At 43.1% G+C, this 19,913-nt stretch overlaps 1 protein-coding gene and 1 long non-coding RNA gene across 7 annotated transcripts in view; one reads left to right on the top strand and one right to left on the bottom strand.

The window, feature by feature from the left end:
- Positions 1–19,913, top strand: part of LOC143667108 (uncharacterized) — a 32,680-nt gene that overhangs the window by 4,286 nt on the left and 8,481 nt on the right. The gene's annotated exons all lie outside the window — the stretch shown is intronic.
- HIP1 (huntingtin interacting protein 1) overlaps positions 7,302–19,913 on the bottom strand; it is a 154,802-nt gene continuing 142,190 nt past the window's right edge. For 2 of the 5 annotated variants that reach the window (XM_077140918.1, XM_077140921.1), the window contains exons 23-31: positions 19,231–19,341; positions 18,401–18,459; positions 17,891–17,984; positions 16,680–16,780; positions 16,017–16,122; positions 15,178–15,301; positions 14,165–14,226; positions 10,828–10,936; positions 9,936–10,082 (exon numbers count right to left, since the gene is read on the bottom strand). In XM_077140918.1, the coding sequence (XP_076997033.1) occupies positions 10,030–10,082; positions 10,828–10,936; positions 14,165–14,226; positions 15,178–15,301; positions 16,017–16,122; positions 16,680–16,780; positions 17,891–17,984; positions 18,401–18,459; positions 19,231–19,341 (819 nt within the window). In that variant the 3' untranslated portion in view covers positions 9,936–10,029. Of the gene's footprint in view, positions 9,609–9,935; positions 10,083–10,827; positions 10,937–14,164; positions 14,227–15,177; positions 15,302–16,016; positions 16,123–16,679; positions 16,781–17,890; positions 17,985–18,400; positions 18,460–19,230; positions 19,342–19,913 lie in introns of those variants that run through there. The other 3 variants (XM_077140922.1, XM_077140919.1, XM_077140920.1) reach the window with 3 other exon arrangements.

Below are 19,913 nucleotides of genomic sequence, written 5' to 3'. Positions count from 1 at the left end.
TCAAACAACCTAATTTAGCTTTATTTGACATGGAACCTGGAAAAAGGAACAAACTCTTAATGTTCTGTACAAGGTAATGTTATACAATGATGCATTTCAGAGCATTTTGGGCATAAAATGAGGAAGTGTTTGCAAAGTCCCTTGAGAATTGGGAAAGACAGGACTATTAAGCTTACCACCTGGCGAATTCCTGACATTTTCTTAACCAAGAGGGGCTCGCATTTTAATAAGCCAAGGCCTCAATTTTGAGGCTTGCCTTTATGAAATTTATTTCTTTAATAGTAAACTGAATCTATTTAAGATGGCCTAAGAGCCATCTCCAGAAAATCTCTGCTGTTGCTCAAATGTGGTCTCTCTCTAAGCCAAACTCTGAGCTTCCCCCCCAGCATGGGACTTAATTCCCAGGGGTGTGAGCCTGGCACTGGCATTGCAGAACATAACTGGTCCTAGCATTGCGGGACATAACTGGCCCTGGCACTGTGAGACTTAAGTTCCAAGGATGAGCCTGGCCCTGACATCATGGATGAACTGACCAAAAGGGGGAAATAGAGTTTCAATGACTAAGAGATTTCAAATCGAGTTGGGTGGTCATTTTGGAGATGACTGTTATGCAAGTTTCAGCCAGATATTGCAAACTGCCACGATATAGCAAACCCCAACCAACAGTGTTCCTGGAAACCCTGAAAGATATCCTGTGCTGTATAAAATTTTACTTATTAAGTTTGCTTTTCAGAGACTTGAAAACTCCAGATTGTTCCAATGCCAGAAAAGCTCTGAAACCCAGAAATACTGGGCTCTCCCAGAATAACAACTGGTTTCATCAGTTCATCCCTTTGCCCCTTAATAACAACACCCCTTTTCAGCCTTGAAGCAGTTAGAAGAGTCATCGCCCAGATATCCCTTAAAATTGAGAGATAATTATCAAATGAGAGGGCAGAATTGTAGCCAAGAGGTCGGAATTTGGGGGGATGATTTTAATTACTGAATCATATTCCTTTTTGCTTTCTGGGGTATTGGAATTGATAGAGGGAAATACTGAAATCCCTAAACTTTATTTCAACTGCCCCGATATCTGAAATGAGTGTAAAAGCCCTTTTCTTGTGCCTTGTGACTGTAAGAGCTATTACGTCCTTTATCTGGTCAGTTTCTTATAGGGCAAAGGCCCTAAAGCTGATGAAGCCAGCTATTAACTAGCCTCAGCCCTGGACATTTGTAAATCTTATCAGCTAGAGTCTGCTATCGAAAGGTAATTTGTCTTTGTTCCGTTTGGTTTGCACCTTTAGAACTAAAGTAATAGCTTTGCCTCCCCTCCTTTCAGCTTATGTTCTCCCACTGAAATGATGATAACACTGTCTCCTTTTCTGCTTTGCAGTTGGTATTCAAAACGACCTCATCTCCCCTTGCTAAAATCCTTAAAAACCTTGAACTCCCTAAATTCTGGGAGGCAGATTTTGTGCTGCTAGGCTGTTTGCTCTCCTACTATGCATGTAATAATAAACTCTCTCTCTTTGAAATAAAAATAATAATGCCACCACTTTCATTCTTGATTTTAGTTATTTGTGTCCCCTCTCTCTTTTTCTTTGTCAGTCTGGTGAAATTTTTGTTGATTTTTTATTGACCTTTTCATAAAACTAGCCTTTTGTTTTGTTGACTTTATTGTTTTTCCATTGTCTATTTCATTATCTCTGCTTTGATCTTACTGTTACCTTTCTCCTATTAACTCTGGGTTTGTTTTGCTCCTGTTCTAGTCTCTTCAGGTGTGGTATTATTGATTTGTGATTTTACTTCTTTTTTAATGTAGGCATTTACAACTATAAATTTCCCTCAGAGGAAATTATGCGTATGCTTCTCATAAATTTTGGTGTGTTGTGCTTTTGTTTTCATTTGTCTCAAGAAATTTCCCTTCTTTGAGCCACTGGTTCTTAAATGGCATATTAATTTCCACATATTAATTTTCTAGTTTTCCTTGTTGATGATTTCTAGCGTTATTCCATCGTGGTCTGATATGATACTTTGCATGATTTTATTATTTTTAAATTTAAGATTTGATTGTGGCCCAACATGTGGTCTATACTAGAAAATGTTCCATGTGCCCTTGGGGGGAAGGTGTATTGTGCCACTGGCAGTGGGGAGTTTTATGTATGTCCATTAGGTCTAACTTGTTGATAGTGTTGTTCAAGTCTTCTATTTTCTTATTTATCTTGTGATGTACTATCAATTGTTAAAGGGGTGTATTGCAGTTTCCAACTATTATTGCAGAACAGTCTATTTCCCCTTTCAATTCTGTTATTTTTTGCTTCATGTTTTGGGGGCTATGTTATGAGGTGCATATGTTCATTATCATTTTATCCTATTGCTGGATTGAATTTTTTATCAATAAATAATATCCTTCTTTATATCTTGTAATTTTTTTTGGCAAAGTCTATTCTGTCTGATAATATAGCCACTTTGCCTCTCTGTTGATTACTGTTTGCATGGAATATCTGTATTTACCCTTTTACTTTCAACCTCTGTGTCTTTGTAACGAAAGTAAATTTCTTGTAGAATGTATATAGATGGATCATGTTTTTTCATACTGTCTACCAATTTTTGCCTTTTAACAGGGGAATTTAATTCATTGACATTTAAGGTAACAAGAAGGATTTACTTCTGCCATTTAACTATTTGTTTTATGTCTTGAATGTTTATTTTTCTTCAAATACTCCTTTTTTTGTATTTAGTTGCTTTTCTGTAGTGTTGCCTTTTGAATCCCTTCTTCTTTCCTTTTCTATTTTTTATTTTATTAGTGGTTACCTTAAAATTGCCATTAACACCTTAAACAACCTAGTTCGACTAGTACTCAACTAGTTTCAATGTATGCAATCTCTCTAATCCTGTACGTCCCTCTCCCTTTAGACTGTTATTGTTTCAGATTACGTCTTTATACATTGCATGTCCATTAACATAGATTTCAAATGTTATTTCACACATTTGCCTGTTAAACCCCATGGGGTGGGGGAAGCAGTTACAAACGGACAGTACAATTAAACAGGATTTTATATTAATCGATGTCATTACCTTTACCAGGGTGCTTTATTTCTCATGCCTTTGTGTTACTGTAGGGCAGCTCTTTTGGTATGAACTCTTTCATCTTTTGTTTTATCTGTAAATGTCTTAATTTCTCCACCATTTTTGCAGGATAATTTTACCAGATACAGAATTCTTGGTTGAAAGTCTTTTTCTTGAAAGACTTTAAATATGTTATCCCACGTTCTGGCTCACATGTCATTTCCTTATGGAGGCTTCTCCTGACTGCCTTGAAAATATCAAGTTCCCTTGTCATATCCTCCTGTTTATGTCCACTTTGGGACACTTATCCCACCTGACAGCAAGTTCGAGGAGCATGGGATGTGTCCCTACCACTGCATCCTTAGTGCCTTAAACACAGTAAACAATAAGAATTTCTGGAAAGATTGAACGAATCTGCCTCTCAAGGAATTTGCTTCAGCACTCCTCTGTGATTGTTAGACTTTAAGCAACCGCAAGTCTTCTTTATCCTTAAAATAATTTCCTTTAGTGCCATTACTGCCTAAAGTTATTGCCACATTACTCTTTCCTTTGAGATCTGCTAGATTTCTTGAAATAGTCTCATCTCTTTTGTGTTTGTACTTCATTTTCTAATGAACGTGCCTGTCTTCCTTCCAAATTTGGAAGGTTCTTGAAGAAAGAACCTTTTATTTTTCTATCTCCTACAGTCTCTTGAATACAATTAGAACTCAGTAATGTTTGCTGAATTGACGTGAATCAAATAAAATAGAATAAAAGCATTCAAAATTTATTTTGAATGCTGGTCCCTTAGGAAAAAATAAGAGGAAACGTGAAGATTTTAGTAGTGATTTTGGAGAGTTCAGGATCTTTCCAAGGTCTTTGGTATTTAGCTTAGAAACATCAACTTTTTCTAGAAATTATGCCGTACTATCAGGCATAGTTAGGCTGTTTTGGCTCAGAGATGGAACAGGGCAGAGTACACCCAGCACGAGGAGTTTGAGACCCTGTGTGCATAGCAAGGAAGATTGCTTGATGTAGACTTACCTGAATTATGAATGGAGAAAGGCAAAATTAAAGGGGAATGTAGGAGGTGTTACAGCTCTTGTGAAGTGACAAAAAACGTCGTGACAGCCTTCAGAAAGTGTCTTCAGTCTGGGTCAGTTTGACGACTGAACACAATGAGGAGGTAAGGAAGCAAGCCAATGTCTTGCCCTAAGACCCATCAATGTTTCTCTACTGTTTAGTGAACTAAATCACAATTTCTTAGCTTGGTGTTCAAAGTTTCCTTTAGCTCAGCCTCAACTTAGCTTTTCAGCTTTATCTCCTGTTTCTCTGCTTATTAATTCTGTGCTTCAACCAAACCAGAGTGTAGACCTTTGCCTAAACTGGCTGCCCCGTATTTATACCTTTTGGAGCATTTCCCCCACCTGGCAGACCCTCGTATCTTATTTCTACCTTTTGAAATTGGATCTGTCCTTTTGAGACCAGTTGCAGTTCAAATGCTTCCTTTTTGCAGCCTTTCCTGATCGTTACACTTGGGAATTCTCTCAACAGCTCAATACCACTTGCTTGTAACATGCATTCAGGATGGCACTATTTGACACCATCTTGTTTCACTACTTGGTTCTCACAGACCACCTTCTGATTCCCCTCCTCCCTCTCATGTTGCTTTCTCAGGTTCTTGGCCTCCTGTATGTGGTTATTTGAGATGTTGAAATTCTTCAAGGCTCCATTTTGGACCCTCTTTCCTTGGCCATAGCACCTATAGATTCAGTTACCTTCAAATTCTGATCCCCTCTGATTTCTCCAAACCCCAGGAGCCTGCTTATCATCTTCACTTGGATGTCTCAAAGGCACTGAAAAGATGGTATCTGTGCCAAACCTGGCCTCCTTCTAGGGTTCCCTCCCCTAGGTGGTGCTACCCTCCATTCAGTTCTACAAGCCTGAGCCTGGGAGCCTACCTTGCCAGCTCCCTATCGTGTACCCCTCTACCTCAGTGTCTGTTCATTCTACCTTTTTCTTTTTCAAAGAAGTTGTGGGTTTGCAGATCATGCATAAAATACAGAATTCCCACCTAACACCCCCAACACCTTGCCTTGGTGTGGAACATTTGTTACAGTTGAGGACATTCTACCTTTCAAATATCTTTCTGGCCTGTGATTTGTCCCCATCTCTACTGCCACTCCTCTTGTCCCACCTTCCATCATTTTTTGCTGGGACCACCATAATCACTTCCACAAATAAAAATTAAAAAAAAAAAAAAGACAAATAGTCTATAATCTCACTGATATGAAACAGAATAAGCAAATTCATAGTGCCAGAAACTAGAACACAGGTTAGCAGGGACCAGCGTGGGGTTAAATGAATGGGGAGTTAATGCTTACTTGGTATAGGATTTCTGTTTGGGATGATGGAGTTTTGATAAACAGTGGTGGTCATCATAGCACAACAATGTGAATGTAATTAATACCAGTGACTTATTTTTTGAGTGTGGTTAAAAGAGAAATTTTAGGTGGTATATGTTAGTAAAATAAAAACCAAACATAGGATTGTACAACACAGAGAGCCTAATGTAAACCATGCATTATAGTTAATAGTTAGAATATTCTCTCATCAACAGAGGTTCCTAGTTAACACACTAATACAGTGTTAACAGGAAAAACCATGTGTGGGTGTATATGGGAACTCTATTTCCTGCATGATTTTTCCATAAAAAATTTTTTCTAATAAAAATGTTTACAGGTCTATTATATATATATCAGAGTCAGAGGATAACCATGGTAAGCAGGGCTTTAAATCACAATTGCACATACATCCCTGGGCTGTTTTCACCCAGACTATCCACCCACCTACCCATTTGGTTCCTTTTCATCTTGGCAGGGACACTCCTAGGCCCAAGGCAAATTTGGCCTGTTTATATACACCCATCCCCTTCTCTTACTTTTGTTGATGGCGTGTTAGCATCATTATGTGGCTGCTCTGGCTAAGATGTACTGCAGCATATGTAAGAAAAAATTTTTTTAAAAGGATAGATTCCCAAAGGTGCAGCGCTTAAGTAGATTCAGTTAAGACTCCCCGGTATAAATGTAGGCTTTTTACAGGAATCCCAGACCTCAAACCACTTTGGTCAGTTATCACTACTCTCCATTGCCAGGTTGAAATATTTATTTGAAAAATTGAAAACACAGATGCAATGTTTTATACAAAGAAAGTTATTAATACCATAAAACTATTGTTGGAAGGAAACAAAAGCCAGTGGCTACCTGCCCTGGGAAGGGAGGCACTCAGTGAAAAGAAAATTCATTTTAAAGGAGCTATCCAATGGAAAATTGGGGAAACGTTAAAAACAGACAGGAAAACAAACCCATCCCTGCAAACCTAAATGTGAAAGAGTTGTTGTAAGTTTGAGAAATTGCATCATTGCCAAGATTTATCTGAACCCCCTCGGTTTGTCCCTATGAGTAGTAATAAGCTTAATTTAGGGCCTTCAAACCTGAGGTAGTTGAGGGTCACCTGAAAAACATGTCTGGAAATATCTACTTTTAATCGGACCCAACTGCATCTAACCAGTTGTTTCCCATTGCTTTGGCTCCTGGGGTAAAGGCAGTCCTACCATTGTGGGTTGCTGAGCCTGTTAGGTCTGGACCTGGGAGACAGAGGAGTTGAGCAGCAAATAGCTGGCAGTTTGCTGTTTTTATGGCTGACAAGTCCCTGGTGGTGGTTTTCCCTGCTGCAGGCAGTGCAGTCTCTGGAGGACCAAGGACGGTGGAGAGAGGACAAGGCCAGTCAGGGGCGAAGGCCCGTGTTGGGGACTGAAGGCTTGCATTGACAGAAGGGACTTGCGGAGATGTGGAGAGGTGGTGAAAGGTAGCAAGAACTTAACTAGTTGTTAAAGACCAGGGTGTGGGGTGGAGCCGGCAGACCCCTGTAGTCTAGGGAGCTGACTAACAAGTAGGAATGTGCCAGGGGCAAGCTCAGAACAAGCTTCTCCTCAGGGTTGAGGCCAAAGCCAGCAAAGCTGACTGAAAAGACATGTGTCTGTGATCCCCGTGTCACCTGGTGTGAACCTTCATGTCTCATCTGGTAACTGAAATGGTTCCAAACAAGGATACTCGGGACAGTGTTCGGTTCTTTCAGCCGCTGGGCTAAGGACTCGGTATTCAGGTGGGTGCCCTGGGGGACTGCTGAGGGCAGGACAGCCAGCAAATGATCTGTCAGTCAGTCTAAGTGAGACTCTTTGCTCATCTGCCCTTGCAAATCAAGGCGTTTTCTTCTCTTTCTTCCTTATTATGTACACACGTATCCTTACTCTAGAGGTATAAAAACACTGGCTCACCAAATTAAATAGGTACAGCTGTATATCAACCTCTTATCACAAGCCATTATTTTGTTGTCCTGTCTCGTTATGGCCCATTTACACTCAGCCATGATGCATATTCACCTTCAGTCACGGATGATGCTACAGCGATTAACTGGAAAGGCTGTGAGGTTCTTTCTGAAGTCTCCACATGTGATTCCTTTTTTAGACAAAAGTGTTTCACACCAACACTGACACACTTATTTTTTGAATAACCAAAGCAGGACATTTAAGTTTTTCCTAGAGAATGGCCTGGCTTCTAATTTGAGCTGTTATGAAAGTAATAATTCTATATCTGACAGATGATTTCCTCACATAAGACTGAGTTAGCCTGTGCTCCTGTGCAAGTGCCGTCTGAACTGTTTTCTGATTCAGGCTGAGACCATGTAGGTTTTAAAGATTACTGTGGCTTCCTTTAAGGGGTAGTGATATTTGGCACAGAATCCAAATCTGGTCCAATATACTAGATTCCCCGCCCCCGTCCCCCCGGTAATTTGGAGCATATGTCTAAGTGGCTGGGACTCTGCAAGTGAGGACTTGGCCCCTGCAGGAGCTGTTGGTCCACACTAAGAACACACTGATTGACATGCCTGGCCCCTGGGCCAGGGGTGCCGTACATCACTGCTTCTGCCTTGGAATGGGAAACCGCCAATCCCAAAGCAGCACTCCACACGAGACTGTTCAGTTTATACCGCCCAGCATATGGATCATACTTCTGAGTACTGTACTTTCACTTCCTGGGAGACAAGACAGTTTTTTGTTTCCCACTGAGAAAATGCAGAGGGAGAGTCAAGGGGTGGGTTAGGAAGAGGGGTATGATTCACAGTGATCAAACAGGGGTCTCACAACCCGTCACATAGGAAAACTCACATGTTCCTTTGGGACAGGTCCTGGGAAGTGCTTGTTGGTTACTACCTAAGAGTTGCTACAGGTCAAGAAGGAAGACATGTTTTTCTGAGATTGAAAGGTCACTTAAATGCTGGGGGGTCCATTTGGAGGTGGCGAAGTGCTGCCAGCCTGTCTCTGGGAAGCTCTTAATGTACCATCTGGCCTCATCCCACCAGCAGGACCAGGAAGGCCTGGACCTTGGGGCTGGAAGGAGTCAGTCAGTGGCCCCCTGCTTCTCTTTATCCCCTGACCCAGATGCTCTGAGGAACCTGCCTAGTTAGGGATCCAGGCTGGTAACAGTCCAGAGATGACATGTTGGCCTCTTTCTGAATCTTGAAGCTGATGTACAAGGGCCCAATGCAAACCTTGCCGTAGTCAAACCTGAAATCCTGATTGCTCCAAGCATCTTTTCATAGGCTGTTTGCTGCTTAAAGGAGGTTAGTAATAAATATGAAAGGTACCAAACCAGGCACAGGGTTCTTTTCTGATGGGTGAACATCTGCCTGATCTTCTGGGTCTGTTAATTACGTAGAACCTGGAACTCTTGTCTTCAGATTCAAAGGATGCCAAGGCAGACATGTGGAGAAAGGAATTGGAACTCCCTCCCATGCTCCCTCTTAGGGCCCTGGCTGGGTAGGAAGGGAGGTGGCCGATGTGATGTGGCAGAGAAGATTCATTCCGAGGGAAGTAGTGTTGCTACTCTCACCAGCTCCATTCAAGTATATGATCAGTTTTTTCAGCCTGGTCACAGGAGTTCCTAAGTAAGGTGTCCCCTGAAGCCCTGGGCCAGGTGCATCCCCTTTCCCTCTTTTTGTAACACTCTCATTTATGAAGGTGGACTGAGGCTGTCAGCTGGGGTCCAGCTTTAGGAAGGGAAGGCACTCGCCTTGCTTCTGCCTTTTGAGGAAAGCTGTCACTCAACAGCTCCGCCTGACTCTGGGGAGTGGCCTTGGCTGACCCACACTCCCTCAGCAGGACCCTCGGCGCAGAGGCTGGCGTGGAGCACCAAGGAAAGGCCTGAGCTGCACCAGCACTGTTAACTGCTGTGGTGGAGGGGCCCCCGATAACTCAGAGCTCCAGGGGTGCTCCCTTTGGGAGAGTTGGCTGTGTGAATGAGACTTCAAAAAAGAAAACCAAAAAACCCAACCGACCACCGTAAGAAGCAGTGGGAATCCATGGAACTGCCAGAAGAGGGGGAGAACTGCCTTGGCATGCTCAGCCAGGACACTCCTGCTGTTCTTCTGACTCTGTGCACACATTCAGGGAAGTGTCTTGGTCTGGAATCCACCAGCCCTCTGATGCTCACAAGTTTGTGCAAATGATGAAACGGAAAAGACTGAGAAGAAAACAGAAAAGAAAATGCATAAGCTCTTCCCTCTTCAAGCTCTCAATAACAGCAAGCCCCTCTAATAAGGACACAGATTGGTGTGGCGGGAATGTGGTAGGCAGGACTGGGTTGGAAGTCCTCTCTGTTGGAGTGGCCCTGGTTCTCCTCCAACTGGGGCTGGGGCTTGCTCTTGGGCAGCAGAGGCCAGACACTAGGGAAGTGATGAAAGAGCAGAGATCAAGGGTTCAAGACAGAAAGGGTGTCACAGGGGAGGTAGTCTTTTGGAGGCTCATGCAGGTCCTCAGCACTGGTCAATAGAAATGGTGTGGATACCACTGGGACTCCAAAGATTTAGTCTGTAGTTGGGGGAATAGCAAACACATAGATGGTGACAAGGATTTACACTGACGTATGGGGCGTTGGCTTGGCTCTATTCTTTCTCGGTTACCGCCTCTTGCAGTGTAGGTGGGGATGCTTCTGTTCCTAAAAGAAATAACAACTAATGTTTCATAACAATTCATGCATGCATGCATTCATTTAACCAACAAAACACACCACCATGCTGAGAACTAAAATGCATTAAAATCACAACCACGTAATCATCTATTTCCCCAGTTAAGCATCTAGGAATGACTCAGATATGTCTGTGGCTAGTTCCCAGAGCTGATCAAATCCAACAAAAATCAACAATCTTGGTTGTGGTCAGGTTGGCCTACTTGAAAAGCGGCACACACGAATTTTAGGTGATGACGAGTCCCTGGGCTGGTGGGCTGGGAATTACTCCCCTCTGGTTCTCAGCTCCTGACCCTATCTCCTGGCATTGTTCCCCATTACTGGCTCTAGACAGACTTTTGCTAATCCACTTGCCCCAGACTACTGGATTTCCACCAACCACTAACCGTTCACTATTCAACTCTATCTGGGCCTAAACTTGCAGGAAGCAAACTAGGCTAACTGGGCCTTGAGGGAACGGCAGTGGTGACTGAGTGAGGAACGAGCCCACTGGTCAATGTTCAGGTCTTGAAAGGTGACCCCAAAAAAGCACTTTCAATTCATAGTTTACCTCAGTTTTAGGACTAAAGGTTAATTACAACTGAAGAGAAAATACACTCTCTTCCTAGAGAAGAGGAGGAGGACGTCATCAACCTGACAGATTCCTCACTCTGATCCATTCGAGGGGAAGGGCTTCATCACATAACTTCTTCCTCTCCCTGTGGAGACAACTCACCTTCTTCCCAGCCCTCAGCAACACCAGCAAGCTCATAATGCTTCTTCCGAAGATCTCCCAGTTTTTGACGCTCCTTCTGCAATTCATTTTCTAGCTCTAGCACTCTAACCTGTGGGGAAGGTAAAAGGGGTTTTCTTTTGATCAGCTGTGTGAGAACTGCCTTATTTTGACTTATCTCTTTTCTCCATGTTGTAGTTTTCTTCTTCCATCTTATCTACCCTTTTCCCTTAGTTTGATCAGTTCTCAATTTCAACTTTCTGCTCTCATTTCCCCATTCTCTCATTTATCCTTCTATCCCAGTGACTCTTAGGTTTTCTCACTGTGACCCTCTACTGGAAATGCGTGATGCTTCACAAAACCAAAGCCTAAATAAGACTAGGGCTTATTTTACACTCTTCTGATAAATCGCTCTCCATTAGCAACTCTTAATGCGTAGCCTATCTGTATGGTGTGCTGGCATCTAGTTGTAAGCCTTCTCCTTTAATCACAGTTCCCTAGTATCTCTGAGGTGTTGGTACAACCTAGGGCCATTATTACTCCAGGAAAAGATATGGACAATCTTACTGTTTTTGGTTCTGGCTATCTCTACTCCTCTTTCATTTATTTATTAATTCAAGAAATACTTTTGCTGAGCACACATCATGTACTCCAGGCTCTGTTTTAAGTGCTGGAGACAGTGGGGAACAGAGAGACAAGGTCCTTGCTTACCTTGTAGTGGGAGGAGGGGCAATAAAAGAATAAGAAAATATCAGATTGTAAAGGAAATGACACATGGCAATGTGAGAAAGGGTGATTAGCTAAGGGTGCCCTGAGGAATTAAATTTGAGCTGAAACCTAACTGGCCATAAGAAATTAGTTGTTAAAAAAACTGGGGAATAACTAGGCAGAGGTAACAGTAAAAGCAAAGCATCTAAGACAGGAATGGACTTGAGGTGCTTTGCAGTTGATGGTGCTGAGATGAGGTTGGAGAAATAGCTAAGAATCATTTTACCCAGGGACAACAGACCAGAATTCCTTACTAAGTGCAAATGAAAGCTACTGGAAAGTTTTAGCAGTGAAGTGACACCTTATAATTTATGTTTTAAAAACATTATGTGGAAAATGAATAAGCTATGGAGGGGTGAGAGGGAAACAAAGAGACTATTTAGATGGTTCAATTTTTGTTGTAAACTTTTTATTAAGGAAAATGCAAAATATATACAGAAATATGGAAACTAATCCAAGGAACCCCACCACGTATCTTTCACCCAGCTTCCCCAATTATCAACTCACGGCCAGGCTTGTTTTAGCTATGTACTCTTTCCTGTGTATCTCCCACCATCCCTGCCATGCAATTATTGTGAAACAAATACTCGTATACATTATAGTTAGGTTGTTTTTTGCCGTAGTTCAGGAGAGGTCCAGAATAAGTTGAACCAAGTGTCAAAGAAGAGACTTACCACAAAGCCAATCAAAATAAAACCCTAGGCAAGAGAGAGAAACTGACCTTCAGAGTAAACTATCAGGATAATTTGATGCCTAGACATCAGCAAAAATTACAAGTCATACCCAGAAACAAGAAGATATGGCCCCAAGAACAAATTAAAACTTTGGAGGAGACATAGAATTTGAAACAGCTAATCAATATATCCAAACAAATCTCCTAAATCAATTCAAGGAGATGAAGGAAAATATGGATAAAGAGATAAAGGACAACAGGTGAGCATAAAGAAGAATTTGAAGGTATGAAAAGAAAGAGAACTAATGTTGATGAAAGGCACAGTAGAAGAGATTAAAAGTATACTAGTGGCATACAACAGCAGATTTGAAGAGGCAGAAGAAAAACTCAGTGAACTAGAAGACAGAATAGAAAGGGAGAAAAGAATGGAAAAAATTGAGCAGTCTCAGGGACTGAATGACAGCATGAAGCACGCAAACATGTGTCATGGGTGTCCCAGAAGGAGAAGGAAAAAGGAGAAGAAAAATATTTGAGGAAATAATGGCCGAAAATTTCCCAACTCTTATGAAAGACAGAAATATACATGCCCAAGAAACACAGTTTATTCCAAACAAAATAAATCTTAATAGACCTACCCCAAGACCCAAGCAGCAAGAGAAAAGCAATTTGTCACTTACAACGGAACAGCAAGAAGACTAAGTGCTTATTTCTCATTAGAAACCATGGAGGTAAGAAGGAAATGGCATGATGTATTTGAGGTACTGAAAGAGGAAAACTGCCAACCAAGAATTCTTTATATGGCAAAACGGTCCTTCAGAAACGAGGGAGAGTTTAAAATATTCACAGATAAACAGAAACTGTAACTGTCTGGAAATGGATAGAGATGATGGTAACACATTGCTGTGAGTGTAATTAACAGTATTGAATTATGTCTGTATGTGGCTGAAAGGGGAAGTTTTGGGTCATGTATTTTACTAGAAGGAAAGTTAGAAAACAAGACATGGGACTGGATAACACAATGAACCCTGTTGTGAATGATGAATTTTGGTTAATAGTACAAATAAAAGAATGTTCGTGAATTACAACAAATGTACAACACCATTACAAGGTGTTAATATGGGGAAAATATATATGTAATATAAACTAAGGTATTAACAGTAATACTTTAATATTCTTTCATGAATTATAACAAAGGTACCACACTAATGCAAAGAATCAACCCTAGGGGGGTATATGGGAATGCTGTTGTACTTTTTTATGTGATTTTTCTATAAACCTACAGCTTCTGTAATTTAAAAAAAAAAAGAGGAACTGGATGAGACCACTAAGCAAGAGAATATAGACAGAGATGGGTCTCAGGACCAATTACAGTCCTTTCAGTCTGGCCACAAAACTTTGCCTAAAGATGCCGAGTGTGACTCATCCGTAGTCCTACAATTCCAATTGAGGTTTTACCTCAAGGCTGATGATCAGTAATTCAAGAACAAAGATGTCAGATTTTTTCCAGGAGTCTACTGATTCCAATTTTGCATGACACAGTTTTACTCTGCAGCTGAGAGACACCATTGCCTTTGATGGGTTAACAATGAACTGATTCTTTTAAATTAAAGGTTATATACAAATAATTCATATCAGAAAACTATGTATAATAAGACCATTAAATGACAGCTTATGGGCTACTAGGAGACCCTTGTGATGGTTAGTCCAAGACTAGTGGGCAAGAATTGAGATTCTGTCCTTTATTAACCACTTCTCTTTACTTCCAAAGTTCCTTCCAGGATCATTTACATTCATTCTTGGGCTAGTAGGTATATCTGTGTTTATTTCCGTGGGAATAATCTTTGGGGTCAATGTCACAGGCAATAAGAGACAGAAAAGACACAGAGATGGAGTTCTTACCTGGGAATCCATCTCTTGGCGTTTGATCTGGGTCAGCGTCATGCTTGAGAAGTCCATATTGTCTGCAAGGATGGAAATGAGAAGATCTTGTCAAATGATATCCCTGCAGACTCTCATCTGAGAGATGGCCAGTACCAACACTCGGCTGAAGTGTTTGGCTGGGCATTTGCCAACATAGAGTGAAAGTGACTGTACCTGTTCTGTACCCCAGAAAAGGCATGCCCTTTAATCCTCATTCAGCATTGCTGGGTGGGGTCTTTTTTATTGTTTCCATGGGGATGTGACCCTCCCAATTGTGGGTAATAAATTTTGATTAGATAGTTTCCATGGAGATGGGTTTCCGCCCATTCAAGTTGGGGTTGCTTACTGGAGCCTTTTAAGAGGGAACTATTTTGGAAAAAACTCATGACCAACAGAGCCCACAATGGCCAGAGAACTTTGGAGATGAAGAAGGAAAATGCCCCTGGAGAAGCTTTATGAAATAAGAAGCTGGGAGAGAAAGCTAGCAGACGTCGCCATGTGCCTTCCCAGCTGAGAAACCCCAAACTTCATCAGCCCCTTTCTTTGGAGTTAAAGTATCTTTCTCTGGACATTTTCAGTCTTAGAATTGTAAATTTGCAACTTAATACATTCCCTTCTTAAAAGCCATTCCGTTTCTAGTATACTGCATACTGGCAGTTTTTACAAACTAAAACAGCAACTAAGGACAAGGAGGAAGGAAGACACAATCACAGGGCAACCAGGATCAGGCCGCCCCAGGGGCAGCCAGGTCTAGAGAGTTTCTTTGAGTTCAGAAAAATAGCTAAATGGAAAATCTACTTCAGGGCCTGCCATTATAGGCACAGAAGTAGCATGCTTATGTGGCACCCCGCCCTATAAGAACATAATGTGAAAACATAAAAGATAAGAGACAAATGGGAAACAAATCTGCGGGAAACTGTCATCACAGAGGGGAAGGATGTAAAAAAAGGCTGAACACACTGGGTAAGGGAAGCATTTCTTCTGAAAGATACCTGTCTCCTCAATTTGTGATTTTCCAGAAATGGTTGAGGCCACGACTCCAGCAGTGGCCTGGCTGACTCCCCGCGAGGCCTGCTGCAGCTGGGCTAGGTTCAGGCTGTCCTTGTCAGCTTTCACCTGCCAGGTTCACACAACACAGATGGATCAGACTGGTTTGTACGGCCCACCGCTCTCATCATTCAGCTTCTCAAAAACTGCTGCCTACAGGGGCGACTCCGTCAGTATCCCACAATCTAAAAAAATGCTCCTGGCCTACTTGCTCATAGCCCCAAGCTCTAGCTTAATCACTTACTTTGATAAACTGTTCCAGTTGTGGAAACCAATTTGTGACAGCAATAAATAAGGATGATAAAAGAATGCTCACTGGAGTTCTTTGAAACTCCATGACAGGATTTTGGTAACCAGCTTTGCACTAGGATTAAGCCAAGGTTTTGGTTCAATTTTGGAGACTCTTGAGGTGAGGCAGACATTGGTTGTGGAATTGCAGAGCTAAGCCAGGTAATCTGCTTCTTGTGTCAACATATTCCTTATTTGGGTGTCCCCTGAATGCTGTGACTGCTTACCCAGGGTTGGCAAGACTGGGCCCCTCAAAAGCCACATGGAACAAAAGTGACAAGCACCAGGAGGAGCCCACTTGGCGAGCGGGGAGAAAGGCTCCTTGCCAACAGGAGAAAGGCTTACAGAGGAAGGAGGATTAAGGAAGAGATCTCAAGAGGTGGAATTTGTATTTGGGACCCAGCCCACTGGAACCCTGGGGCCAGCTCCATGGAGTGAGCATTCTCTAACTTAGCCTGGCCTTATGGTGTCCTGGGAAGACCAGGGCGGGTCCTACCTTGGATGCAGCCACAAGCTGGGCTGTGCTAGCAGCAATTTCATGCGAACACACCATTAGCTCCTCAAACTTCCCTCTGCCTTGTACCACCAGATCAGCCGCATCCCTGACAGCCAGGAAAGGGAAAGATGGACCATGTCACTGAGAGCTGCAGCCCTTCTGACCAGCTTCCCCAGAGCACTCCTATCAAACTGGCTAGACAGGGAGGAAAGCAGGTCTGCCTGGCCCCTGTGCTGCCCCAGGAGACCCAGGCTTCTCGCTAATAATTGGTTCTATTGACTTCCTTGATCATCAGTTTGTTTCTATGGGGCAGATTTAAAAAAAAAATTATTTATTAAACATAACCACATACAAACACAAACATTCTTACCATATGATCATTCCATTCTTGATATATAATCAATAACTCACAATATCATCACATAGTTGTATACTCATCGTCACAATCATTTCTTAGAACATTTGCATGAATTCAGGAAAAAAAATTCATACATACCATACCCCTTACCCCTCCCTTTCATTGATCACTAGCATTTCAATCTACTAAATTAATTTTAACATTTGTTCCTATGGGGCAGATTTTATTTTAGCTGTTCTTGGGGACAGAAGGGATCAGTGGAACAGGATGGGGGAGGGGGGCAGCCTTGGGGCCAAGACACGTACACCATGACCGTGGCTCCCCAGCCCACGGCTTTGGAGGCTGAGATGAGTCCTTCTGTCCATCGAGAGTTCTTGGCATAGAACTCTTTAGGGGATGCAGTACCCTGGGAAAATGGAAAATAAGACATCTTTTATTGAGTGTCTATTATATGCCAGTTGCTTTTCTATATATTGTCCCATATGGTCTTCACAGTAACCCTGTGAAGTAAGCATTACTATTTCCATTTTAGAGATAAGAAAACTAAGATTCAGAGAGGCAAAAGAAAATACCTTTCCGAAGGGTATGCAGGAAATGAATGGAAGCACATCTGAGGTTTTTCTGACTCCAAAGTGCACAGGATTTCTATTATAATATTTCTGTTTTTCTATATATAAGAGTTCTACTTACCTACCTTCCTATTCCCCTATCCGCCTCTCTTCCTACCTATGAACAAAACGACCCGAGAGGATTCTATCAGGCACTCTCCATGATCTGTCAAGAGAGGAGAGTCTGTGGTGAATAATTAAAAAAAATTATTTCTACTTGGATTAAAAAATGCTTTTATGCTCTGGAAGTGTCTGATAGTCTGAGAATCTGCAGATACTCTTTGCTTAGTTCCTCCTTCTATTTGGGGACAGAAAACACCTCTCAGGCTGGTAAAAAACACCGCCACCAAAGTAGGTATGGCTTCTTTCTTCGTAGAAACCCTCACTGGCTGATAATCTCCTCCCTGGACCCATGTTATCCAAGCTGCAGCTGCACACAGGGAAGTGAGGAAAAAACAGGACCCCACTGTAATGCCAGCAAAGGAGCAAGAAAACTAAAGCTACGATGCCGTCCGGAGTCTCCTATGAGTAACCGCGAGCCGGCTCTGCGGGTGGAGCCTGCTGTGACTATTCTGCAACAGAGGATGACACCACATTTGTGCTTCAGATTTGCTCAGTTGACTTCCTCCTCAGAGGGCCCGGCAGAACCATGCAAACTGGGTTTCCGCAGCAGGGGCTGTCTGTGAATGTCTACTCCTGGTCAGATGAGCCCAGCTTGGGAAGCTACGCTGGAACACTACCCGCAGATGTAGCGGTGCCTCAGCTTCTCCCCACATCCACTGGAGTGGCAGCCACTCCCTCCAATGGTGCAGAGGGTGTGAAGGCAGCAGAATGAGAGTATGCTGAATTTGGAGGGGCCAGGTCGAGTAGCCGCCTCTCCTAGCCTCTGGGCCCGCCCCTATGCTTACCCTGCCACTTTCCACAATCTCCCTCTGGAGGTCCTTCGAGGCCACAATCAGAACCTGAATAGCCTGCATAAGGTTGGTGCAGGAACCGAGGATCCTGCAAAAGAGAGGGGGGGGGGCACAGATGCAGCAGCGTGAGGGAGACTGCTCTCCTTTTTACTCATAAACAAAGGCAAACTTGGACTGCGAACACGAGGCAGGGAAGGAGCTGAGATTGCCAGAAAACCCTGGGGTTTGAGCAAGGTGGGTGAGGAGACTTGATGGTGGATCCTCTTCATATGGAATAGTAAGTGATTATGGATTTAACTCTTACATCGCCCCATGCCATGGGTGCTAATATCATTATCATCGTACAGAGAATGGAGCTTTCGCCTCTAATGCAATCACAATATTATCCTATCAACTCAGCCCTTCCCTGTGGCTGCTAATGTCCTACTCTACCTCCCAAATGGGTATGCAAATATAATCTAATGCAAGAAAGCTCTCTTCTGGTCACATGCTGCTCCAACTGACCTTTCGTTCACCTCCAGTTTGACTCCTGTGTCTCCTGCTCGGGATTTGCTGAGCATTTCCTGTTAGAAAGAAGATGGTCTATAGATTTCATCACAGGCACTGAGAGTCAATCTACTGATGTCCTACTATACATGTTCTCCCAACATCCTGCCGTAGCTGAGACACCCATATCTAGGAGTGCCCATCTCAGTCCTTTCTGGAATCAGGGAAAGAATCTAGACCTCCATTCCATTTGGGTGGGTGGGACTGCATGGCAGCAGGCTAGCTGGACAGTCAGCATGTGTCCTGACCTGCCACCATCCAGGCTGATGAGCATGAGTTCTGAGATCTAAGGCACCTAGGCCAACAGGTCTTAGAGGTGGGGGCCTTTCAGCTGGTTTTTGAAAAAAAAAAAACTTGGTTTTTGCCTTGAGACACCATTATAATTGTTGAGGGATTTACTAAGTGGCTGACACTGAGATAATGTGCCTCATCTCGTCTGACCCTTACAACCTCTGGATGTGGAGGGTACGATGATTACTGCCTTCAGACAGAAAAGGACTGTGAACCTTTGTGGGGTAAGTGTAAACTGACTGAACACCACACAGTGAAGAAGTGTTGCCTGGAATTCAAATCCAGGTGCTTTTACCAGAGTAGCTGATCCTCGGGAAAACTGCTTCCCTTCCCTTTCTCCGAGGACCTTCTCATTTTCTGTCCCTCAGAGAACCCAGTGAGTTGGGAGTTTGGTTTGTTTTATGGGGTTCTGTAGCCTTACGAATGACTCAGGTATGTCTAATGGAAGAAGCGTTGCTAGGGCATCACTTTGGGAGGTCCTGCGGGATCCCCTTTACCTCTATCCGGGCCGTAGCAGCCTCGATGGCAGCTGAAGTGGCAGCCATCTCCTTGTCCACCAGGTCCCCCAGCTCCTCCTGCTTGATGTCCAGGCCTCTGGGCAGGAGCTCCTGGAAGAAGTATCACAAAGCCCGAAAAGACGCTTTGATCTCCTCTCTATCCTCCTCTGGCAGACGTGCAGCCCTCTCCTGACAGCAGAAGGGGGGCCCAGCGTGGAACATAGCACTGCAAGCTGCAGAGGGCTGCCTCTCACAGGCCTCAGCTGGTACTCACTACAGTTCCAACTCCAGAACCGCCACCCTCCCACCCTCACTCAGAACCCCACTTCTTCCAGAAATCCATCCCTCCCGAAGCCTGCAAGGCCACTCAGCTGCAGCCACTTGGACCCTACTCTGCGGCTGCACCTGTCAATTGCGTTTGTTGTTTGGGAGGTGTTGGAACACCTTTCTAAATATGGATGGTGTCTTCCAAAAATTCCGTCCGGCTCCTTTTTAACTTTGTTCCCACAGTAATCCCACGAGGCAGTTACTATTCCTGTTTTATAGGTGGAAACCCAAGGCTCACAGAGGGAAGACGTCTTGGTCACTGATATGCCACAAAGAGATGTCAAAGCAGGGATGTGAGTTAGAGCCTGTCTAACTGCAGACTGTACACACACAGTATAAAAATATATGAATGGGGC

This window comes from Tamandua tetradactyla, chromosome 23 (assembly GCF_023851605.1).
Source record: "Tamandua tetradactyla isolate mTamTet1 chromosome 23, mTamTet1.pri, whole genome shotgun sequence".
Taxonomy (NCBI): domain Eukaryota; kingdom Metazoa; phylum Chordata; class Mammalia; order Pilosa; family Myrmecophagidae; genus Tamandua; species Tamandua tetradactyla.
This window is presented reverse-complemented; position numbering and strand designations above follow the sequence as displayed.